Source organism: Orcinus orca, chromosome 5 (genome assembly GCF_937001465.1).
Source record: "Orcinus orca chromosome 5, mOrcOrc1.1, whole genome shotgun sequence".
NCBI lineage: Eukaryota > Metazoa > Chordata > Mammalia > Artiodactyla > Delphinidae > Orcinus > Orcinus orca.
In genome coordinates, this window is record NC_064563.1 from 82,314,967 (window position 1) to 82,342,300 (window position 27,334).

The 27,334-nt window shown below is 34.1% G+C and overlaps 2 protein-coding genes across 6 annotated transcripts in view; both read right to left on the reverse strand.

The window, feature by feature from the left end:
* Positions 1–27,334, reverse strand: part of SLC15A2 (solute carrier family 15 member 2) — a 779,020-nt gene that overhangs the window by 556,027 nt on the left and 195,659 nt on the right. The gene's annotated exons all lie outside the window — the stretch shown is intronic.
* Positions 1–27,334, reverse strand: part of STXBP5L (syntaxin binding protein 5L) — a 361,807-nt gene that overhangs the window by 107,432 nt on the left and 227,041 nt on the right. For all 5 annotated transcript variants that reach the window (XM_033403324.2, XM_033403323.2, XM_004278542.4 and 2 more), the window contains exon 18: positions 25,647–25,772. In XM_033403324.2, coding sequence (XP_033259215.1) covers positions 25,647–25,772 — 126 coding nt within the window. The remainder of the gene's footprint in view (positions 1–25,646; positions 25,773–27,334) is intronic.

Sequence of the window (27,334 nt, forward strand, 5' to 3'; positions counted from 1 at the left end):
TCACTGTTTGCAGATGACATGATACTATACATAGAAAATCCTAAAGATGCTACCAGAAAACTACTAGATCTCATCAATGAATTCAGTAAAGTTGCAGGATACAAAATTAATACACAGAAACCTGTTGCATTTCTATACACTAACAATGAAAGATCAGAAAGAGAAATTAAGGAAACAATCCCATTTACCACTGCATCAAAAAGAATAAAATACCTAGGAATAAACCTATCTAAGGAGGCAAAAGAGCTGTACTCTGAAAACTCTAAGACACTGATGAAAGAATTTGAAGATGACAAAAACAGTTGGAAAGATATACCATGTTCTTGGACTGGAAGAATCAATATTGTCAAAATGACTATACACCCAAGGCAATATACAGATTTAATGCAATCCCTATCAAATTACCAATGGCATTTTTTGCAGCAGTAGAACATTTTACAATTTGTATGGAAACACAAAAGACCTGAAATAGCCAAAGCAATCCTGAGAAAGAAAAACAGAGCTGGATGAATCAGGCTCCCTGACTTCTTCAGGCTATACTACAAAGCTACAGTCATCAAAACAGTATGGTACTGGCAGAAAAACAGAAATACAGATTAATGGAACTGGATAGAAAGCCCAGAAATAAACCCATGAACCTATGGTCAATTAATCTACAACAAAGAAGGCAAGAATATACAATGGAGAAAACACAGCCTGCTCAATAAGTGATGCTGGGAAAACTGGACAGCTACAGGTAAAGGAATGAAATTAGAACATTCTCTAATTCCATACACAAATATGGATTAAAGCCCTAAATGTAAGACTGGATACTATAGAACTCTTAGAGGAAAAAGATAGGCAGAAGACTCTTTGACATAAATAGCAGCAGTATCTTTTTGGATTTACCTCCTACAGTAATAAAAATAAACAAATGGGACCTCATTAAAGTTAAAGCTTTTGCGCAGAAAAGGAAACCATAAACAAAACGAAAAGACAACCCACAGAATGGGAGAAAATATTTGGAAATGAAGCCACTGACAAGGGATTAATCTCCAAAATCTACAAACAGCTCATGCCACTCAATAACAAAAAACAAATAACCTAATCAAAAAATGGGCAGAAGATCTAAACAGACATTTCTCCAAAGAATTTATAGAGATGGCCAAAAAGCACGTGAAAAGATGCTCAACATTCCTAATTACTAGAGAAATTCAAATCTAAAGCACAATGAGGTATCACCTCACACCTGTCGGAATGGCCATTATCAAAAAGTCTACAAATAATAAATGCTGAAGAGGGTGTGGAGAAAAGGGGACCCTTCGACAATGTTGGTGGTAATGTATAGATAAATTGGTATAACCACTATGGAGAACAGTATGGAGGTTCCTAAAAAAATTAAAAATAATACTTCCATATGATCCAGCAATCCCACTCCTGGGCATATATCTGGAGAAAACCATGGTTCGAAAGGATACATTCACCCCAGTGTTCATTGCAGCACTATTTACAATATCCAAGACCACTATTTACAATATCCAAGACTTGGAAACAACCTAAATGTCCATTGACAGATGAATGGATAAAGAAGATATGGTACATACATATAATGGAATATTACTCAGCCATAAAAAAGAACAAAATAATGCCATTTGCAGCAACACAGATGGACCTAGAGATTATCATATTAAGTCAGACAGAGAAAGACAAATATCATATGATATCACTTATATGTGGAAACTAAAAAGATGATGCAAATGAACTTATTTACAAAACAGAAGCAGACTCACAGACTTCAAAAACAAACTTATGGTTTTCAAAGGGGAAAGGTGTGTGGGTTGGATAAATTAGGAGGTTGAGATTAACATATACACACTACTATATATAAAATATATAATCAACAAGGACCTACTGTATAGCACAGGGAACTCTACTCAATATTCTGTAATAATCTATATTGGAAAAGAATCTGAAAAAGAATGGATCTATGTATATGTATAACTGAACCACTTTGCTGTACACCTGAAACTAACAGAACATTGTAAATCAACTATACCCCAATATAAAAAACATTAAATTAAAAAAAAATACCACCAAAATGGCAGTCTGAAAGAATCACAGCTAGAGTTATAGAGTTGTGGATTGTGGTCCCTAATAGTGTTCTGGAGAGAAATGGACAGAGAACAATAATAGGTAGAGAAAAAAATACTTTTAATTGGATATTTTGGTTAACCTACACAAAAGGTAATTTCACTGAGAAAAAAGTGTGTGATTTTTTTCTTCCAATATTTTGTAGGTGAGGAAATTCAAAAGAAAATACTAATCAACAGGGAGATATTTTCAAGATTTGGGATTTATAATAAAAATAACTAATTTTATTAGTCCCTTCTTTGTTTCTTTAATCAACATCTACCTTAAAGTCTGTGTCTTATTAAATTAGCTCTTTTAAATTGTATGGGTTGATAAACTTTTCTATTTTATTAGTATAAAATATTTTTAAATAAAGAAATTAATATAATTTGTCTACCTTAGAAAGGGAATTAAAAGTATAGATTATAAATTCTCTACAAGTCCTATGGGCATCCTGTTCTATTTGCCATTTATAAACAATGTTAATGTATAAGCACTTACATAAGTGAAAATCAAATATTTTAAAAATATTCCTATTTCATATCTTTAAATGTATGTTGGTGCTTCAAGAAATTACTTTCCTGGGACTTCTCTGGTGGTCAAGTGGTAAAGAATCCACCCTACAATGCAGTGGATGTGGGTTTGATCCCTGGTCAGGTAACTAAGATCCCACATGCCACAGGGCAACTAAGCCAGGGCACCAGAACTACTGACCTCTCGTGCCTCAACTAGAGAGCCTGTGTGCCATAAACTACAGAGCCCACGTGCTCTGGAATCCACGCACCACAACTAGAGAGCCCACGTGCCCTGGAGCCTCTGCGCCACAACGAGAGACACCTGCGCCACAACAAAGAGCCTGTGCGCCACAATGAAGAGCCCGCACACTTCAATGAAAGATCCCGCATGCCTCAAAGAAGATCCCACGTGCCGCAACTAAGACCCGATATAGCCAAAAATAAATAAAATTAAATTTTAAAAAAGAAATTACTTTTCTTTCTAAAGCTGTAACTCAAAATATTGACAAAAAACAAGTTTAAATATGAGTTTATTTAATGACTGGATACTAGGTCACAACATGAAAAGCAAAAATTTGCTTTTAAGTACCTTTACATTTTTGTTATTGATATATACTCAGGAAAAATGCTCATGTGATATGTAGTTGATACAGTCTGGAAAAATTAGACTGATTTAATAATTTCATCTTTAAAACAGCTTTGTGTTTTCTCTCTGATTTTACCACCATGTAAAAATAAACAAGTAGTGCTAACATTAAGTTAAATTAAAATTAAACATTTAAGCCCAATCAAACAGAATTGAAAGCTCAGTTCCTTAGTCTTAGTGGCTTTATTTCAAGTGCTCAGTGTAGCTAGCAGTACCATATTTTACTGCACAGATTATAGAACATTTCCTTACTGCACAAAGTTCTATTGGACAGCTGTAAGTTATGTAAGCCTTAGGTTTATTTTCTCATAAAAAGTCTAATTAATTTTAATTTCCTAAATTCCCAATATCAATTGTCTTGGTCAAAGAAACAAATACTATTTTAATATTATAAAATTCCGTATTTAAAGAAATTATAAAAGACAAGACCTGAATAAAATGGACTTATAACACTACAAATCATTAGGCCTTCATGTATTGGCTCAAATTATAATTTCTAGATCTTTAATTATATTCAAGAACTTAGTTTAGTGTCAAACTGAATTTACTGATAATTTAGGATACCTGGATAATTTACAAGAAAAAGACATACAGATAGGTATTCAGATCATAAAATCTGTTTTTTTCTTAAGCAGATGGACCTTTCTAATTATGTTAAACACTTTTCACTATGTATAAAAGACAAGGTTATGTTTTAGGGTTTCTAATTCAAAATGAGAAACGTATTACAAGTTTTCTGCTCAGCCTAATATTTCTCTTAACACTTAGAAAAAGTTTATTTATTTTTTACCTGCTTAAAGTGATGACCAAACAATATTCAATATTTGTCAGCTGGTCACAGTAGTGCTGATGAAATTGTTAATATTTGTTTCCCACATAACTGTTCAATATAGCTGTAATCTAAACCCAGCTAAACTACTTCCCTTCCTGATGAAAGTGAATCACATGATCATCTAATAGCTATTGAAACTTTTAACTTGTCTCATCCTGACTTGACCGATGTTCAACTCTAATATACTATTAATTGATTGTGGTTTGTATACTTAAGAAATCAGATATATCTTATAGTTAAATATTATAATTTTAATATAAAGTATCTAAAATAAAATATTCTATTACCTATACTTATTTTATTTAGATCCACTTTAATGTACTGATAGTAGATGTGCATTCAGGGAGGCACATGATTTTGATATACTGTAAAAATAAAAGGAATACCTTATTTGGATATTTCAGTTTTTAAAAAAGGAAAAGAAATTATGACTATTGGAAGTAATCTAACACCTGGGGGAAAAAATCCCCTCAATTATTAAGAATAAAGCCCAGATTAATAAAGTTCTCTAGTTGATTTACAAATAAGTAGTCCTACATGCATTTACACCATTAAATAGAAAGAAGATTCACTGTCATCAGACTCTACTACAAGAATACTAAATAAGTTACTGAGGCTAAAAGGAAATGACACCAGATTAAAACTATAGAATTGGGGGCTAAACAAGGAACAGAACATTTACCAAAATAAATCATATGCTGGGTCATAACAAAATTTTCAATAAATGTTAAAGGAATGAAAAATGACAAAATATGTTCTTTCAAACACGTAATTAAATTGGTAATCAATAATCATTAGGTATATAGAAAAGTCCCAAATATATGGAAATTAAACAACACAGTTCTAAATAACCCAAGAGCAAAAAGGAAAGAAATATTTTAAACTAAATGATATTGAAAATAACAAGGCAATATTTATGGAAGGTAGCTCAAGCAGTGCTTGCAGGAAAAAATGTATTACTCTAAATGGTAATATAAGAAAGAAAACAACCATACCCCAATTAAAAAAAGAAGAAAAAATGAAAGAAAGACCTGAAAGCAATTATGCAATCTTCCAGCTTAAGAAGCTACAAAAAGAAGAGGAAATTAAATCCAAACTAAGTAGAAGGAAGAAAATAAAATAAGAGGTTAAATTAATGATATAGACAACAGAAAAACAATTGGGACTATTCAGAAGCCAAAAGTTGGTTCTCTGAATATATTCATAAAATTGAAAGTCTCTAATAAGATGGATCAAGAAAAAAAAAAAGAAAGAAGATGTAAGTTACCAACATCAGAAATGAGAATCCCAGTGACATAAAAAGGATAATGAGGAAATGTTATATATAAATTTTATGTCAGCAGGACTTATAGAAATGGCTGCATATGGAGCTCAAGAAGTCCTTTCCTCAAAAAGCAATGACAAAAGTGGACAAAATTGACATAAACCAGTATTTAGGCCTCTGCAAATTTCCCAAAGCATACATCAAATTGAGAATTGTTTGTTGAAGAAAATCTACTGAAACTGAGTAAAAACAGTGGAAGTCTGTGGAATTTTGGCCAGGGGCTGCTCTGATTCCTCCCTCCCCAGTTTCACAGCCTGGGTTCTACCAGAGCAAACCCAAGCCCAGATGTCTTTAGTGTTGAATTCTATCAAACATTTAAGGAAAAAGACCAATCCTTTACAAACTTTGCCAGAAAATACAAGATGGAATTCATTCTACATAGTCAGTATTACCCTCATATCAAAGTTAGATAAAGATATCCCAAGAAAACTAGATCAGTTCCACTTCTAGGTAAATCCCCAAGAGAAATGAAAACTTATGTCTACACAAAGACTTATTCATAAATTTTCATAGCAACATTATTCATAATATCCAAAAAGTATTAACAATCTAAATGTCCATGAGCTTTGAGTAGAAAAATAAAATCTAGCATATCTATAAAATGAAATATTATTTAGCAATAAAAGGAAATGAAATACTGATAGATTCTACAACATTGATGAATCTCAGAAACATTATGCTAAGTTAAGGAAGCTAGATGAAACGACCACATATTAAATGATTTCATGTATGCCATATGTCCAGAAAAAGCAAATCTATAGAGATGAAAAAGAAATTAGTGGTAGGAATAAGAATTGATGACAAATTAAAGTGAGGGTCTTTTGGGGGAGTGGTTAAAAAGTTATAAAACTTGATTGTGTTTATGGTTTTCACAACTCTGCAAAATAACTGAACTGTAAATTTAAATGGGTGAATTTTAAGTTATAAAAATTATATTAAAATAATTTTGAAAACCACTTCAAACTATCATTATGTTTATTGCTTTTTTCATGTCTCACATGTATGACAAGTCCCTTGAAAATCACATATTACTAAAATGGACACAAAGAGAAATAGAAAACCTAAATAGTCCCTGGTGCAGCCACTGTGGATAACAGTGTGGAGGTTTCTCAAAAACTAAAAATAGAACTACCATGTGGCCAGCAATTCTGCTTCTAGGTATATAATCCAAAAAAAAAAACAAACAAAAACAACCCACTAATTTGAAAAGATAAAGGCACCCTAGTGTTCATAGCAGCATTCTTTACAACTGCCAAGGTATTAAAGCAACCTTAGTGTTCAACAACAGATGAATAAATAAAGAAGATCTGGCAGATAGATATATACAATGGAATACTACTCACCCATAAAAAAGAATGAAATTTTGCCACTTGCAGCAACATGGATGGACTTGGAGGGCATTATACGTGAAATAAGTCAGACAAAGAAAGACAAATACTGTATGATATCACTTACATGTGGAATCTAAAAAATATAAAAACTAGTGAATAAGACAAAAAAAAAGCAGAATCACAGATACAGAGAATAAACTAGTTGTTACCAGTGGGGAGAGGGCGAGATAGGGGTAGGTGATAAATAAAAGGGTTATTATGGAATTATATGAAATCATGTGTGTGAAACTTGAAAATTGTAAAGCTGAACTTCCCTGGTGGTGCAGTGGTTAAGAATGTGCCTGCCAATGCAGGGTACATGGGCTCAATCCCTGGTCCTGGAAGATCCCACATGCCATGGAGCAACTAATCCCGTGTGCCACAACTATAGAGCCTGCAATCTAGAGCCCGCAAGCCACAAGTACTGAGTCCACATGCCACAACTACTGAAGCCCACGCACTCTAGGGCCAACGTGCTGCAACTACTGAAGCCTGCATGCTCTAGGGCCCATGTGCCACAACTAATGAGCCCGCATGCTGCAACTACTGAAGCCCAAGCATCTAGAGCCTCTGCTCCGCAACAAGAGAAGCCACTGCAAATAAGAAGCCTGCGCACCGCAACTAGAGAACGTCCGTGTGCAGCAACGAAGACCCAATGCAGCCAAAAAAAAGAAAATTGTAAAGCACTACAGAACTTAAAGAATATTCCATTCAATTAAAAAATAAATGAAAAAAGGACATTTTAATAGATTTTTATAGTATTGTTAAATTGATTTCATGAATACAATTATATATTACAACCAGAAAAAAAAAAGAAAATCTGAATAGCCCTATATCTGTTTTAAAAATTGATCTGTAATTTAAAACCTTCCCACAAAGAAAACGCTAGGCCACATGGCTTTCCTGGCTAGTTCAAATATCTAGGAGAGAAATAATACAAACCTTATACAAATTTTTCTGAAAACAGAGGAGGTGAGAACACTTTTCAATTCATTTTATGAGGCCTAAAAACCTTGATACCAAAACCTGACAAACACATTACAGAAACAGAAAATTAAAGGTTAACATTCCTCATCAAAAAGCTCTAAGACGGCTTCCCTGGTGGCGCAGTGGTTGAGAGTACGCCTGCCGATGCAGGGGACAGGGGTTCGTGCCCTGGTCCGGGAAGATCCCATATGCCGTGGAGCGGCTGGGCCCGTGAGCCATGGCCGCTGAGCCTGTGCATCCGGAGCCTGTGCTCCGCAACGGGAGAGGCCACAACAGTGAGAGGCCCGCGTACCACCAAAAAAAAAAAAAAAAAGCTCTAAGAAATCCCTAATAAAACACTGCCATATCAGACAGAGTAATATATTAAAAGCATAACACATTATGACCAAATGGATTTTATTCTAAGACTGCAATAATAGTATACTATTTGAAAATTAATCAGTGTAATTCACCAAAGTAACAAAATAAAGGAGAAAATAATACAACCATCTTAATAGATACAGTGAACAAATTTGACTGAATGTACAAGTCACTCACGATAAAATTTTTCAGCAAATAAGGATTAAAAGGCATCTCTGACAAATCTACAGCTAATGATATTCTTAATGGTGAAATACTGAATACTCTCCCCCAAGGTTGGTAATAAAGCAAAGTGTCCATTCTTACCATGTCTATTCAACACTGTACTAGACAAAAAAAACTAGAAAGTCAAAAATAGAACTGATTTCTATTCATAGAAACATAATTGACTATATATAAAATCTTAAGGAAACCACATGTAAGTACTAAGACCAATAAGTTAACTAACAAAGCTATAGGATACAAGTATACAAAAACACTAGTGTTTCTAAATACAAGCAGTGAACAATTAGAAAATGAATTTAAAAATAATACCATTTGCAATATTATCAACATATGCAAAATACTTTGAAATAAATTTAACAAAATATATGCAATAACAGTACACTTGCAAAATTATGAAGCATTGCTGAGAGAAATTAAAGATGCCAAATAAATAGAATGCTACACCATGTTTATAGATGGGAAGACAATAATATCAACATGCCAATTTTCCCCAAATTTTTCCATGGAATCAATATAACCTGAATCATAAACCCAGCAAGCTGTTTTGGATGAAACTGACAGGCTGATTCTAAAATGTATATGGAAATTGAGGAGTCCAGTTCCAGGCTAAAAACCTTTGTGTGATTTTTCAGTCTGACCATAGGCAATTACAAAGGCTTTTTACTTGGTAGGCTTCTCAAGGGAAAGCTGCCCTCAGAAGACCAGATTTAGTGCACAGCCAATGCACTGCAGTCTCTGAAGGGAGGTGCGGTCAAGGATCCAGGCCCCTCTAGCAGGTTATGCTCTTATGCCCATTTTCATTCCTAGCTCAAGTGCCTTCATTGGTAGGTATTTTTTTCTGAGGCCTTTGCAGAAGTCTTCAAGCACCTCTGCTGATGCCTCCTCATTGGGGATGAGGTGGTACTCTGAATATACTTTTTCCCCACTCTGACTCTGTACCTAGTACTCTTCCACTCCTAGCCCTCCCCCTTTGCCCTCTCCTCTGACTCAAGGTCCATAGCACTGCCAGAGCCTTCTGTTTGGGGCCATCCCAACAGTGAGAAGACCCTTATTCCTGTGCTGATTCACTTGATCCTCCACTGATGTGCTGTTCCATAGGGGGAAAATAGAACAGGGGGCAGTTGGTGCTTTTTCCAGTTTTACTTCTTGCTTACTCTATCAAAGTAAGTGATTGAAGGCTTCATTTTGGCTCATTGTGTTAAGCAGCTACTCTGATACCTAAGGAGCTCAGCTCTCTCTCTAGCCCAGCTGTGTTTCTGACAGAAATTCAGAAGACCTGGAATAGCCAGAACAATTCTGAAAAAGTAGTACAAATTCAAAGGCCTTATACTACCTGATTTCAAGACTTACTATAAAGCTACATTAATCAAGACACTGTGATACTGGCATAGGGAATAAAATAGATTAATGGAGCAGAGTAGAGATTCTGGAAATAGATTCACAGCTGATTTTTTGACAACCATGCCAAAAGAAGTCAATGGGGAACAGAGGATCTTTTTTATCAAATGGTATTGCAACAGCTGAATATATGAGGAACAGAAAAGAAATCAACTGCTACACATCATACTCAAAATTAATTTGAGATTGCTCATACACCTAAACATAAATCCTACAGTTATAAAACTTCTGGTTCAAAAAAATCTCCTGAGGTAGGCAAAGATTTCTTAGAACACAAAAAGCAATAAACATAAAAGAAAAAAATTGATAACTTAAGCTACTTCAAAATTAAAATCTGCTCATAAAAAGACACCATTAAAAACAGGTAAGCCACAGATTGGGGGGTGAATATTAGCAATACATATACTTAACAAAGAGACTTGAATACAGAATTAACTTTTAAAACATTCTGCATTCAATAATAAAAAGAAAAACAATGGGTAAAATTTTGAACACACTGTCCATAAGGGAAGATATATAAATGATCAACAGACGTGTGAAAAAGGTGTTCAACATCATGAGTTAGACCGTGTGGAAAGGTTAATTAAGAAGACTTACAACACCAAATTGATTGTTGAGGATATAGAACAACTGAATGTTTACATACTGCTGGCTGTAATGTAGATTGTACAACCACTTTGAAATTTTTTAAAGTATTTTTTATAAAAATTAAACATACATCTATCCTATTACCCTGTGGTTCCAATCCTAGGTATTTACTGATAGAAATGAAAATACAGTTGATCCTTGAACAAAATAGGTTTGAATTGTGCAGATTCACTTATATGCAGATTTTTTCAATAAATACAGTCAGCTCTCTGTATCCATGGATTCCACATTTGTTGATTCAACCAACTGTGGATTGTAAACTGTAATACATGATCCTTAGCTGGTTGAATCCGTGGATATGGAACCCACATATATGGAGGGGTGACTATGGGACTTAAGCATACACAGATTTTGGTATCTGTGTAGAGTCCTGGAGCCAACCCCCTCATGGATACCAAGGGATGACTGTACAAGTCCCTTAAAACTTGTACAAGAATATTCTTAGAAGCTTCATGTACAATAGCCTCCAAATAGAAATAGCCCAAATGTCCATTAACAGGAGAATGTGACGTATTCACATGTTGGAATTCACGTATTCACAAATCATGACGTATTCATATATTGGTAAACTTCCAAGCAATAAAAGGATTGGACACTCATGCACACACATATACATACATATGTATATGTTTTTATATATTGGTGAATATTATTTAGAAACCAGTATCTGATACAAACTTGTGTGTATACATATATGTGTGTGTGTGTATATATATATATATGTATACATATATACACATACAAACATATTTATACAGTTGATCCTTGAACAACATGGAAGATGGGTTAGGGGTGCCAACCCTCTGCATTGAAATTCCCATATAACTTTGTAGTTGGCCCTCTATATCTGTGGGTCCATATCCTTGGATTCAATCAACCACAATGGTGTAGTATTGTAGTATTTATTGAAAAAATTCCATGGATAAGTGGACCTGTGCAGTTCAAATCCATGTTGTTCAAGGATCAACTATATATATACATATATTTGAGTATGTGTGTGTGTGCATATATACATATATACACATACACATATACCCACATACATACTGGTTTATAATTCTCTAATAAAAGGAACCAGAGTTCCTTGCAAAAATTTGATTCCAGGGTTAGGGCAAGGAATCTATAAGATAAATATAAAACAATCTAAATATTTTTACAGAACCATAGAAGACCCAGAATTGCCAAAGCAATCCTGAGGGGAAAAAAAAAAAGCAGGAGGCATAACTCTCCCATACTTCAGACAATACTACAAAGCTAAAGTAATCAAAACAGTGTGGTATTGGTACAAAAGCAGACATATGGATCAACAGAACAGAATAGAGAGCCCAGAAATAAACCCACACACCTACAGTCAATCTTCGACAAAGGAGGCAAGAATATAAAATGGGAAAAAGACAGTCTCTTCAGCAAGTGCTGCTGGGAAAGTTGGACAGCTGCATGTAAATCAATGTAGTTAGACTACACCCTCACACCATGCACAAAAGTAAAGTCAAAATGGCTTAAAGACTTAAACATAACACATGACACCATAAAACTCCTAGAAGAGAGCACAGGCAAAACATTCTCTGACATAAATAGAACCAATGTTTTCTTAGGTCAGTCTCCCAAGGCAATAGAAATAAAAACAAAAATAAACAAATGGGACCTAATCAAACCTACAGGCTTTTGCACAGCAAAGGAAACCATAAAAAAAAAAAAAGACAACCTACAGAATGGGAGAAAATATTTGCAAATGATGGTACAGACAGAGGCTTCATCTCCAAAATATACAAACAGCTCATACCAGTGAACAACAACAAAACAATCAAAAAATGGGCAGAAGACCTTAATAGACATTTCTCCAAAGATGACATACAGATGGCCAGTAGGCACATGAAAAGATGCTCAACATCATTAATTATTAGAGAAATGCAAGTCAAAACTACAATGAGGTACCACCTCACACCATTCAGAATGGCCATCATTAAAAAGTCTACAAATAACAAATGCTGGAGAGGGTGTGGAGAAAAGGGAACCCTCCTACACTGTTGGTGGGAATGTAAGTTGGTGCAGGCACTATGGAAAACAGTGTGGAGGTTCCTCAGAAAACTAAAAATAAAATTACCATATGATCCAGCAATCCCACTCCTGTGCATATACCTGAACAAACTATAATTCAAAAAGATACATGCACTCTTATGTTCATAGCAGCACTATTCACAATAGCCAAAACACAGAAACAACCTAAATGTCCATTGACAGATGAATGGATAAAGAAGATGTGGTACATATATACTATGGAATACTACTCAGCCATAAAAAATGAAATAATGCCATTTGCAGCAACATGGATGCCACTAGAGATTATCATACTAAGTGAAGTAAGTCAGAAAGAGAAAGACAAATACCATATGATATCACTTACATGTGGAATCTAAAATAGGACACAAATGAACCTACCTAGGAAACAGAAACAGACATAGAGAACGGACTTGTGGTTGCCAAGCGGGAGGGGGAGGGTCGGAAGGACTGGGAGTTTGGGATTAGCAGATGTAAACTACTATATATAAGGACAGATAAACAACAAGGTCCTACTGTATAGGACAGGGAACTATATTTAATATCCTGTGATAAACCATAATGAAAAAGAATATTAGAAAAAGAATGTATGTGTATAACTGAGTCATTGCTGCACAGCAGTGATTGGCACAACATTGTAAATCAACTACACTTCAATTAAAAATATATAAATATAAAAATATAAAAAGGAAGGAAATTCTGCAATATGCCACAACATGGATAAACCTTGAGCACATAATGCTCAGTGAAAATAAACCAGTCACAAAAAGAAAAAAAAAAAGATAAATATGAAATGTTATGGAGCACGAGAAAATAAGAACCTGCTGAAAAAATGATGGGTATGTATAAAAAGGACACAGAAGCCATCTTGATAGGGTCCCATAGGGCTGAATCTGGAACAATTTGAGCATCACAATAACAAATGATAATAACAGATCTTATCTCATTGAATAAAATAGAAATTCATGATTCCATAGTGATATAAACAAATGAATAAGTAAATATTTATGTAAGATAGGAGGTTTTACTCTCTAACCAGTAAAATGCTTATGAATAAATGTAGAGGAAATAATGGAGTTAGAAAATCACCAACGGATACTAAAACTAATGAGTGAAACTTGGATAAAATTTTTACATAATTTCACAAATCTCCCCATAAATTACTTACCATTTACAAAGGAAAATAATAACGTTATAACGGTGAAACCTAGTGGGCATCATCTTCACCAAATAATCAAAATTATCACGACTAATGTTAGGATAAACTATTTTCAAGTGCCTTTTGATATGACAAACTAAGGAAGACACTGCCTTCTGTGCTATACCTGCCAAAATGCTTAATTTGATTCTAATCACGAGAAAGTATCAGACAAACTCCAACTGAAGTACATTAAACAAAATAACTGGTCTGTACTCTTGAAAAATATCAAAGTAAAAAAAAAAACAAATGCTGAGGAACTATCCCAGATTAAAGGAAATTAAGAAATGAAAACTAAGATGTAAGAGCCTGGATTTGATTCTGTTCTGGGAATGTACTATACTTATGCTGTAAAAGAATGTCCTTGTTCTTAAGAAATACACAGTGATATAGATCACTTTTCAACTCTTAAATTTGTTATCTTTCCAAGTTCAGAGAAAAACCCTCAGTTACTCACATCTTATTAAAAGTCCAATATGGTAATATACCCCCAAATCTAGATTTCAAAGGTTCTTACAAGAATCTCTATTACAGCAAAAAAAAATTCCTAAAGAAAAAGGAGAGATCTACAAATTGTCTCTGATCATAGACTCAAACGGCAAGTAAAACAATTCAAGCTTTAAGGGCCTCACAGACTAACATAACCAAATTGAGTAAATTATTCCTAAATAACAATGTACAATAGGTACCACATCACACTGTTGTTTGCAGACCATTCTCCATGAATAATTCCGTTAATCCTCCGGGTCTTCTTAGTGAAGGCATTTACAGCCAAGTTAAGGACGTTTGTATAATGTTCCCAGACATCCCAGGCTTCGAGGTAGCTCCCTCCCTGAAGACACTCCAAGGGAGTAAAGATAAAGACCTCTCCCTTTCTTCCCCAGAGAAGATTTTCTTACATTCCAGAGTAAAGATAAGGTTTCTTTCTCCAGATGGGAGAATGGATAGACCACCAGCAGAACTATTTTCAGATCTGAGTTTTAAAAACTTGCGTTCTCGTTATACCACTGCACATGCAGGAATCTTCTGTTCCTCACCATGTTAACATGTTGGGACTGAGGGTCAGGAACTGATGCAAGATGTTGCTCTAGCTGCTGGTTTTGCTATCAATAATAAACTATCTTTGTCTCTGACACATATGCCTGTCTTCTGTCACTATACACACAAAAGTGTGGCAAGGCTAATTAACTAGCTTGTAAGAGGGGAAAATCTTAATCTTGCAAAGTTTCTGACTTAAGAGTTGACCTTTGATAAATTGCTCAAAAGAGTAGAACAATCAATAATCAATGGGAAAATAGGGCTACTCAGTTGGCTAAACTTGATTACACTAATCCTTGGGACTTATTCTCTGGGTTAGACTTAGGCCAACTAGGATATTGGACAGCAAGTGGTTTCAAATCTTTTTTATAATAATTGTGATTGTCCTTATGTTTTTCTCCTTCTTTGATGTCTGATATCCAGGTACTTAAATGCTGCTACAAAATCACTGATCTGGGGCACTATTCAACAAATTATCTGCTTTGTAAAGAGGCTGAGGCCCTCGTAGTCAGTCAGCTGAGGGGGTTGAGTTTGACCAAAAGGGTGGAATTGAGAAATTCTAACAAGAAAAATGGTACAGACCTGGCATATTTCAGAATGGAAGTATTCCTAAATGATGACAAACATAATGCAGAAAATGTCTTTTACATATAGGTCACAAATTAAACAGCTAAGGTCTTCTGGAGATGCCATATATAACTAAAACTGCTTTAGTTAATGATTCATACAGTTGCCCAACAGCAAATACCCTGACTGGTCTCTTTGTTAGCTGCTAACCCATTACCATTTTAATGGAAAACGCAAAGTTCATTATTTAGAAAGTGTCTGTGGTTTTTCTTTCTCTGCTTTCTCCTTTCTCGTATATAAATTCTGTTTTGTATGTATTAGACAAAATCGACATATTGGTTTACTTTGTATTCAAGTAAATAATGTGGTAACAATTAAGTATGTCTGAGTTATCCTTTGACAGGTGGTAATAAAGTACTGTTCTTTCTAGCTCTGGAACACTACATTAGCTCATGTTGTTTCTCTACATCCTAGATAAATAATCAATTTATAAAAACTCCTCAAATTATTCTATTTTGAATATGTCATGTGTATCCTGCTCTAAGCCTAACAGATTATACTTTATATGTGTTAATATATTTATTTAATCCTCTCAACATTTTATTGTCATTTTACAGAAAAAGAAACTGAGCACAAAAAGCTTAAGTAACTTTTCTAAGATCCAACAGCTAGAAAGAAGCAGAATTAGGATTTGAGTCTCAAAGAATCTGACTCTAGTGTTAATGCTCTTTAACTCTATACTAGACTATCTTAGTAAGTAAAAACAAACAAATAAAAAAACAGAGCTCTCCACTAAGCCTAATTATCAAAGCTCCATGGTTCTGTATCCTCTGGAAATGATGGGAGAAAGAGCTGATAATAATAGAAAAGCTGACTCAACATAATTCCTTTTATCTTTGGAATAAAAGTGAAGTAGTCACACTTTATCTTCTCATAAGATTCCTTCAATGACTTTGATTTCTCACGCTCTTTTTTACACTCATTTTGTTCTCTCAGTTACTTTGCTGCATTCTATCAATTTCTATATTTACTCTTTTAAATGACTTTCAAGTCACAGTATATTAATATTTCCATTATTAAATACCCTGACTAGAATATAAACTGAATGAGGGTAGCGCATTTTTCCCCCTGAATTCTAGGGAGTAATTATTTTCAAAGGTCCAAGCTTTTATAGTCATTTTTGATATCTGATGATTCTCACCACCTCACATCCCCAACTCCCAAAGGAAGGTACTTTTCAGAGGCATAGTGCTATTTCTTCTTGTTTTTTTTTAAGTTTTAAAAATTACACTTGAAAATATTCTTACTTTAAAAAATTGAAACAATAACTATAAAATGACAAGTTCCCTTAAATCAACCCACTGTATGCCAATCCCCTTTTCAGATTACTTCCACGAACAGTTTTGTTTATATCCTCTTGGCCTTTTTCTATATTTTAACAAGTAGATATTTGTTCTATAATTTTCTTGTTTTCACTAAAATATGTCTAAGAGGTATTTCCTTGCTGTGTTTTTTAACTTTTGCATTGTATTCTATAGTATAAAAGTAACATTAAAAAAATATCTTCCTATTTGTGGACTTTTACATGGGTTCCAAATATCTTGCTATTATATATAATGATGCAAAGAACATCCTTCGACAAACTTTGTGCATAAGTGACAGTCTCCAGGAATTATTAAAATTACAGTAAGGTTAGATTTTTAGAGTCAAAAGATATGCTTAGTTTTATTTAAAAAAATAAAATATATGTATATGTGAGGATCTACTTTCTAACACTGTTAACAGAAAATACTAGTAATCTTTAAAAATTTGCTCATATAATAAGCAAAAATCACTATTTTGTTATTTCATTTTTCTTTTTCCTTGTTGTTAGTGTCGTTGAGAATCTTTTCAGGTTTGTTAGCCATTTGTATTTCTTTTGTTTACATACTTTGCTTACTTTTGATTGGGTTATTTTTCATATCAATTTACAGAAATTTTTAATGTATTCTGGGAGCTTATAGCATATAGAAATGTATTCTGGATGTTTATAGCATATTACAGATAAACAAATTTTGCCTGGTGCAAATAATATCATGAATCTTGATTTTATAAAGTTTACTATATATTTTGGTAATTATTTATATAAATTCATAGGAAGCTAGTTTTTTAAATGGCTTCAAAATATTTGTGTATACTCTAATTTATTTACTTAGAATTTTGTTACAGACAACAAGGTTGCTTCTAGTCTTTTGCTATTAACAACACAATAATGAATATCCTTTATAAATTACTTTGCATTCAAATATTGAGTATATTTACAGGATAAATTTCTAGAAATAAAATTACTCAATTATTTGAAAAAAACTTTATATTTTACTCTTTAATTCAAGTATAAGACACATAAATGAAATTGTACACTTCAATGAATTATCAGAAAGTGAACAACCTTAAATAATTACCACTACATCAAGAAATAGAATGTTACCAGCAGCTGTGCTGTGCATCTCCTGATTTTTGCTCCTCTCTCGTCTCCCCAAATCTGACTTCCTACATACACCAAAAATCAGTTTTGCTTGCTGTTGATAAATGTTTCACTTTTTTCTAAAATATTGTTGCACATAAATGAAGTTAATTCATTTCATTGCTGTAGAATTCAATTGGATTAATATAATACAATTTATTTATTCAGTCTACTCTGATGGTCATTTGTTTGTAGTTTGGGACTATTATAAATATAAAACTGCCATTGCAAATAATGCTACTGTCATTTGGTGCATATGTGCTTGCATTTCATTGGGTATATACCTAGAAATGAAACTTCTGGGTTGTAGGGCATGCATACATAGGTATGCTAAAATGAAGTAAATAAAGTTAACAACTTTATAAAGTAGATTCACCAATTTACCCTCTTAGCAGCAGCGTTTGAGAGTTCTTGATACCCAATATCATTGCAAACACTACCAACATTACCAATGGTAATGGTGTACCTTTTCATATAAATATGAAAATATATGTCATTTAGATACTCTCTTTTATGACATGTTTGTTCAAATTTCTTCTGCATTTTTTGCTATTGAGTTATATTTTCCTTATTGATGATTCTGTTTACACTCTGGATAGGAGTCCACTGTCAGATAAAATTAATCCAAATATCTCTTCCTTGTCCTGCCATTTCACTCTCTTAATTGTGCATTTTTTTCCAAGAAATTCTTTTTTTTGTTTGTTTTTTTTGTTTGTTTTTTTGCGGTACGCAGGCCTCTCACTGCTGTGGCCTCTCCCATTGCGGAGCACAGGCTCCAGACGCGCAGGCTCAGCGACCATGGCTCACGGGCCCAGCCGCTCCGTGGCATGTGGGATCCTCCCGGACCGGGGCACGAACCCGTGTCCCCTGCATCGGCAGGCGGACTCTCAACCACTGCACCACCAGGGAAGCCCCCAAGAAATTCTTAATGTTTTCCTCTATGGTTTATACTTTTTGAGTACTGTTTAAGAAATAATTCCTTAACCCAAGTATTATGAAGAAACTCTCCTATTACACTTTCTAGAATCTTTGTGTACAGTGGAAGAGTCAAATTTCATTTTTTCTATATAATTTTTCAATTGACTTTGTACTACTTATTGGGTGGCAGGGAACCTGTCATTTCCTCCATTGCTCTGCAGAACCAATTTGGCTAAATATGCTTGTATCTATTTCTGTGCTCTTTATTCTGTTCATTGGTCTATTTGTCTATCCTGCACCAATAAGAACACTGTCATGACTAATACAGCTTTATTTAGTAAGTCTTGTTTTCAAGTAGAACAGTCTTCTAATTCTGTTTTTCTTTAATACTGTCTCAGCTAGTTGTGGCCCTTTGCATTTCTCTGTACATTTTAGAAGGGAAAATATCAGCTGAAATTTATATTGGTATTCTGGTGTATCTATAGATCAATTTGTGAAAAATTGTCATCTTTACACTACTGCTGAATTTTTCATTCCATGGTTTAGGTTCTTAAATTTATCTTAAGTTTTATAGTTTTCTGGGTAGAAGTCTTAAATATCTTTTATTAGATTTATTCCTAGATCTTTTATTATTTTTATTTTATTGTAGATGAAATCTTTATACAATTTTAGTTTCTAACTATTTTGTAAGTATATGAAAATATAGTCTATTTTTTACCTGGACTCTATATCCAGTAACCTTGTTAAACTCAATTACTAATTCTAATAATTTAACTGCTAAATGATTTTTTTTTTACATTTCCTTTGTTTCCAATCCATACGACTGATTTATTTACCTTTCTCAGTACAATGAAAATAGAAGTGGTCACAGCAGTCATCCTTGTCTTGTTTTTATCCCAGAGGTAAAGCTTTTAACATTTTTAAGTATGAATAATATTTGCTGCCATATATCACACTAAAGAAATTCCCTTCTTGTTTTAGTTAGTTGTTAGTAAATGTTTATTTTGCTTTTCTCATCTATGGCTTAATCATTATGGTTTTCTACGTTATCCTATTAATGTGATGATTTACACTGATTCATTTCAAATGTTGAATAAACCTTGCATTCCTGGTATAAAACCAAACTTGATTATGATATTTTTATTGCTATATTTATTTATAGTTTGGCTGGGATTTTTGTATCTATGTTCATGCATGATATGGACTTATAATTTTCACTTTTTGTAATGCTTTTTTCAAATTTTTATTTTTTAATTTTAAAAAATTTTAAATTCAACTATAGTTGATTTATAGTATTGTGTTAGTTTCAGCATGGTAATTTGGGTTTTTTGTAGATTATATTCCATTATAGGTTATTACAAGATACTGCGTATAATTCCATGTGGTATACAGTAAAAACCTTGTGCTTATCTATTTTATGTATAGTAGTTGTGTTTGTTAACCCCATTCTCCTAATTTGTCCCTCCCCTCCTCCCTCTACCCTTTGGCAACCACACATTTGTTTTCTATGTATGTGAGTCTGTTTCTGTTTTGTATATAGATTCGTGTGTATATTTTTTAGATTCTACAATACAAGTGATATCATATAGTATTTGTCTTTCTCTGACTTATTTCACAAAGCATAATATTCTTTAGGCCCATCCATGTTGCTGCAAATGGCAATATTTCATTCATTTTTTATGTCTGAGTAATATTCCATGGTATATATGTACCACATCTTCTTAAGCCAATCATCTATTGATGGGCATTTGGGTTGCTTCCATGTCTTGGCTATTGTAAATAGTGCTGCTATGAACATTGATTGGTGTGCATGTATCTTTTCAAATTAGAGTTTTCATTTTTTCTGGATATATACCCAGTAGTAGAATTGCTTATCATATGGTAGTTCTACTTTTAGCTTTTTAAGAAACCTCCAATCTATTTTCCATAGCAGCTGCACCAATTTACATTCTCTCCAACACTGTACAAGGGTTCTCTTTTCTCCACATCCTCTCCAACATTTATTATTTGTAGACCTTTGATGACAGCCATTCTGATTAGTGTGAGGTGATAACACATTGTGGTTTTGATTTGCATTTCTCTAATAATCAACGATGTTGAGCATCTTTTCACATGCCTGTTAGCTATCTGTACATCTTCTTTAGAAAAATGTTTATTTAGGTCTTCTGCCCATTTTTTAAATTGGATTCTTTGTGTGTGTGTGTGTGTGTGTGTGTGTGTGTGTGTGTGTGTGTGTTTGATATTGAGTTGTATGAGCTGTTTGTATATTTTGGATATTAACCCCTTGTTGGAGGCACAGTTTGCAAATATTTTCTCCTATTCCATAGGTTGTCTTTTCATTTTATTGATGGTTTCCTTTGCTGTGCAAAAGCTTTTACATTTGCATTGATTTCTTTTGCCTTGGGAGACTAATCAAAGAAAATATTGCTACACTTTATGTCAAAGAATGTTTTGCCTATGTTCTCTTCTAGGAGTTTTGGTGTCGTGTCTTACATTCAGGTTTTTAAACTATTTTAAGTTTATTTTTGTATATGGTGTGAGGGAATGTTCTAATTTCATTGTTTTATATGCAGTTGTCCAGCTTTCCCAACACCACTTGTTGAAGAAACGGTCTTTTCTCTATTGTATACTCCTGCCTCCTTTGTCATAGATTAATTGACCATAGGTGTGTAGGTTTATTCTGGGCTCTCTATTCTGTTCCATTGTTCTATATGTCTATTTTTGTGCCAATACCACACTGTTGTTTGTTTTTTTTTTGCGGTACGCGGGCTTCTCACTGTTGTGGCCTCTCCCGTTGCAAAGCACAGGCTCCAGACGCACAGGCTCAGTGGCCATGGCTCATGCGCCCAGCCGCTCCGTGGCATGTGGGATCTTCCCGGACCGGGGCACAAACCCGTGTCCCCTGCATCGGCAGGCGGACTCTCAACCACTGCGCCACCAGGGAAGCCCTACCACACTGTTTTGATCACAGTCGATTTGTAGTATAGTATAGAATCTGGAAGGGTATACCTTGTTTTTTCCCCCCAGGATTGCTTTGGCAATTATGGGTCTTTTCTGGTTCCATATAAATCTGTAGATTGCTTTGGGTAGTATGGCCATTTTAACAATATTAATTCTTCCAATCCAAGAGCATGGGATACATTTCTGTTTCTTTGAATAATCTTCAATTTCCTACATCAATGTTTTATACTTTCAGCATATAGGTATTTCACCTCTTCAGTTAAGTTTATTCCTAGGGTTTTTTTTTTTTGTTTTTTGGATGCAATTTTACATGGGATTTTTAAAAATTTCTCTTTCTGATATTTCATTATTAGTGTATAGAAATGCAGCAAATTTCTGCATATTAATCTTGTATCCTGTGACCTTGCTGAATACATTTATTAGTTCTAATAGTTTTGGGGTGAAGACTTTAGGGTTCTCTATACAGAGTATCATGTCACCTGTAAATAGTGACAGTTTTACCTCTCCCCTTCCAACTTGGATACCTTTTATTTCTTTTTCTTGCCTGATGGCTGTGGCTAGAACTTCCAATACTATGTTGAACAGAAGTGGTGAGAGTGGGTATCCTTGTCTTCTTCCTGAATTTAATAGGAAAATTTTTAGCTTTTAACCATTGAGTATTATGTGAGTTGTGGGTTTGTCATAAATGGCCTTTATGATGTTGAGATATGTTCCCTCTATACCCACTTTGATGAGAGTTTTTATCATAAATGGATATTGAATTTTGTCAAATGCTCTTTCTTTGTCTACTGAGATGATCACATGGTTTTTGTCTTTCCTTTTGTTAATGTGGTGTATCATATTGATTGAGTTGTGTATGTTGAACCATCCATCCTTGTGACTCTGGAATGAATTCAACTCGATCATGTTGTATGATCCTTTTTACGTATTGTTGGATTTGGTTTGCTAATATTTTGTCAAGGATTTTTGCATCTATATTCATCAGTGATATTGGCCTATAATTTTCTTGTCTTGTAGTATATTTGTCTGGTTTTGGTGTCAGGGTGATGGTGGCTTCATAGAATGAATTTGGGAGTGTTCCCTCTTCTTCAATTTTCTGGAATAGTTTGAGAAGGACAGGTATAAGTCCTTCTTTGTAATTTTGGTAGAATTCCCCACTGAAGCCATCCAGTCCTTGACTTCTGTGCAGGGAGGTTGTTTTGTTTGTTTGTTTTTGTTTTTTTAATTACAGATTCTACTTCACTTCTAGTGATCAGTCTGTTCAAATTATCTGTTTCTTCTTGATTCAGTTTTGGCAGGCAGTTCTATCTACAGCCAAAGGGGCTTGTCTCCTCTGTGTAGGGCCCCAGGACTGGGAATTCCAGTCTGTGGCTTGACCTACTCAGCCCCCAGGGTAAGGGTCCACAGGTGCAGACCTTCTCAACCTTTCAGCTCCCTACCCAGGGTGGAGGTCCCAACCCTATGACTTTTTTCCATCCTACCCTGTTACATGGAAATCTTTCTTGCAGCTTTAGTTGTATAGGAATTCTTCTGACAGTTTCCAGTTCCATGAGACTTGTTCCACATGTAGGTGAATTTTTGAGTTGTTTGTGGGGGGTGATGAGTTCCACATCCTCCTACTCTGCCATCTTGATCCAATCCCTTTTCAAGTTTTGACATCAGGTTATGTTGGCCTCATAAAATGAGAGGAATATGATTTTTTTCTTTCACAATTCTCAGAAAGAGGAATAAGTTCTCAGAAAGAAAATAAGTACTGTTGTTACTTATTTCCTAAAACTTTGGTGGAATATACATGGATAGCCAATTGAACTGGAGTTTTTTGGCAGTTGAGAGTATCTATGAGGCAGGCGTCCAAGCTTTCTCATACAAGTGTAGGTTCTTCAGAGGCTTTGTAATGACTGTCAACCCCACAGTAACTTTATAAGGGAAATATGCTCTCTACCTGACTTACTTATTCCAACAACCTTCAGCTCCTGAACCTGGCAATACACCTTCATAGCTCTTAATTTTGGCATTGCCTTGCCTTTGTAGGTCAGTCTCTAAGTAGGGAACCCTGAAAATGGCTTGAGCTCAGCCAACTTCAGTGATAACTACCCGGGTTAAAAGATAAGCATATCTTCTTGCCGTATCAAACAATGGGATTATCAGCTGTCCCCACACTCCCTTCCTTTCCTCCCCTCATCCATGGACTGTTCCTGCCAGCTTTCCTACCAAAGAATTTTTCAGCCAAGAAGCAAGCTCCCAATATCATATTCACATACATCTACCCCCGCCCCAAATTCTAGGAACACAGGTTTTCTTCAGGTATTCACCCTTTCAGCTGGCTTCAAGGAGTTCTCTTAGAGCTCATGAGACTTAGCTTAGGGGCAGACTGGGAAGTATAGAAATAGAGCCAAATATATATATATTTTAATGTATTATTTGATAAAAGATGATTCCAAATTTAGAGGGGAAAGATGAAATATCCAGGAAGTGGTATTGGCATAACTCTTAGTCATCAGGTAAGAAATAAAGTTTAATCCCTATTTCATACCTCATACCTAAATAAACTCCAGATAAAGACTTAAATATATTAAAGAAACAATGATATAGGACAATATTCTTCATTATTTTGAAGTGAAAAAGGCTTTTCTAAGTATGACACAAAATCCAGAGCCATAAAAGAAAAAAATAGAATTTAAAAATTAAATTAAAAAATTTTAAATTTTTGCATGGAAAAAACCATCCTAAACAAAGTCATAAAAGAAACAAAAGAAAGGAAAGTATCTATAGGTTACATCACAGAGAAAGCTAACTTACTTACTATGTAAATATTTTTCACAAATCTAAAAGACAACAACTCTGCCAAAAAATGGACAAAGAATAGAAACAGAAATGTCACAATAGAGAAAAAGATGTCCAATTTCACTTAAGATACAAGGGAAGTGTTAGTATTATAATAATATACTCCCTTTTACTTAAAATGACAGGGATTAAAAGTTTGGTTATATACTATTGTTAGAAAGGTTGTAGGGAATCAGGTATTCTCAAACATTGCTGGTGGGAGTAGAATTTGGTACAACTTCTATGCAGGGCAACAACCTAGGAATAAGGATTAATTAGAACTAAATTAGCTTTTAAAGGGAATACAATCCAACTTTCAAAGACAGGATGTCTGACTGGATTATGCTGTTCTGCACTTTCTACTGACTCTCAGTTTAGCCTGTCAGAGGAAATGAAAAATACTTTTTGGAGAATGATAACATCATTTAGAACCTCAAATTATCTCTATAATACTCTCTATAATATATATATATATATATATATATGGGAGTATATAATGTTCATATAATTTTGAATTAAAAAAAACAAAACGGAAACAAAATCAAAAAGCAAACGTAGGTTACATGAAGACAATATAATGTGACCAAAAACCAAGACAAATGCTAAGCTAGAAACCAGTTATGGAGTTATCAAACACATATTTAAAGTAACTATATTCGACATGTTCAAGGAAATAAAAGACAAGAGTGATAATTTAAGAAGGTAACAGAAAGCTTTAAAAAGAACCAAATGGAAGGTCTAGAACTAAAAAAATAACTGAAATTGAACTCCATGAGTCAATCTACCATTAGATTAGACAGCACTGAAGAATTAGTGAACTTTTAAAGACAAGTCAGAAGAAAGTATCCAAAATGAAACACAAGGAGGGAAAGGATAGAAAAGACAAAGCAAACAAACAAACATGTATGAGTGTATTAACATCCTAACAACCTCCCAACAACATTAAAAGTGGGGATACTATTAAAGTTTGACATCAAGAAAGAACACAGAATCACAGTTTATATTTAAATTATTATTTTTCTTAGTACCATTTTCAATCTAATAAAAATCCAGGTAAGGGCTTCTTTCCATTTTTAGGATTTCACTTAAGTATTTTAAAAGAAACATTTAAATATATCAAACATATCAGATAAACAGTACACATTAGAAGACTATTAACTACTTACATTCCATATGCCGAGCTTACAGCAAGGCTAGTAATCTGTTGTGGAGGTTCACCATCCACCCAGACCAACTGAATAACAAGTTCTGCTTGATACCCTGGAGGCATCCGCACTGGTCGTGTCTTAACACTAGAAAACAGAAAAAGTAATTGCATCATATACAGTTCAAATACGTATGTTCATGCTTATTTTCAGAATTTACAACAAATCTTCCTACAGAAATATACAACACCAGGCATTGAGGACATTATGCAGGTAGGCAGTATCTTCTCTAGCTGTCTCAAAATAAACCAAGACACTTGTGATTTCTTAGCCTTTCCTTTAAGTAGTTTTTCAGTCAGATCCACAACTTCACCTGGCTTTCATCAGTTCCTTTTTCTCTTGTGATAGTAGTATTTTTAATTATTTTTATTATTTATTTTTCTTACATAATATTTGTTACATATATGTAAGTTATAATGCATAACAATAAAAACTATGACCATTAATCTACCACCCAACTTAAGAGTTCAACATATTCAAAAGCTGAATTCCTGCTTTCTCTATGAATTTGCTCCACTTGCATCCTTCTCTGTTCCAGCTGATAGCAGCTCTTATCCTTCTAGTTATTGAGTTTAAAAACCTTAAAGTAATCCTTGACTAATATTCTTATACCTTGCATCTCATATCTCACATCCAACCAATTATCAAATGTATTGGTGCTACCTTCAAAATATATGCAGAAGCTGACCACTTTTTATAATACTTTAGTACTGCTACCATCCTAGTTACAGTTGACAAATAAAAATATGGGATATCCATTTAAATCTGAATTTCAAATAAACAATAAATAATGGGTTTATTTTGTTTATTTGGTTTTTTTTTTTACTGTATTTCCCATGTAATATTTGGGATATACTGATACTAAAAATGTTCATTGTTTCTCTGAAATTCAAATTAGTGTATCCTGTTCTGTTTTGTTTTCTTCTGTTTTGCTGAATCTGCCAGACCTTAACATTATCTCTAGGTAGGTGCAATAGCCTCCTTATTGGTCTCCCATCTTTTACCTTTCCCTTCCATCCCCAAATCTACCTTCACCATAGTGACCAAAGTGACCAGTTTAAAATTTAAGTCTGATCATATCACTTCTGTATTTAAAACCCTATAATCATCCCCATTTAATTAGGAATAAAAGTCAAGGTCCTTACAATGGCCTATAATTTGCCCTCTATTACCCATCTGACTTCATCTCCTACTACCTGTCCTCTACTGCCCACCATCCTTTCCTTGTTCTAGCTACACTGACCTCCTTATATGCCAGGCACTTTAAGACCTTTGCTTTAGCTGTTCCTGCTGCCTGGAATACTTTTCCACCAGATATTCTTCAGATAACTCCCTCATCTACATTTGGTTTAAGTCTCATCCTCCTAATGAGGCCTATGATGACCTCACACAAAGTCAAAAGAAAATCAGATAATTGCACAAACATGTGTATATTGATAAGAATTGTAATATTGCTAAAAATGAAGAGCTGGCAGTATTGAAAGGCTTATTTATTAGCTTATATATATGGATATCTAAATCCAGCAAAGGAAAATCATTTAGGGATGGATGCCAACATATAATTTAGTAAAGCATAGATTATATGCAACTCAAGAACCACTTGTAATATATTGTAACTCAAAGAATAATATACTTCTGCTGCTTGGTCC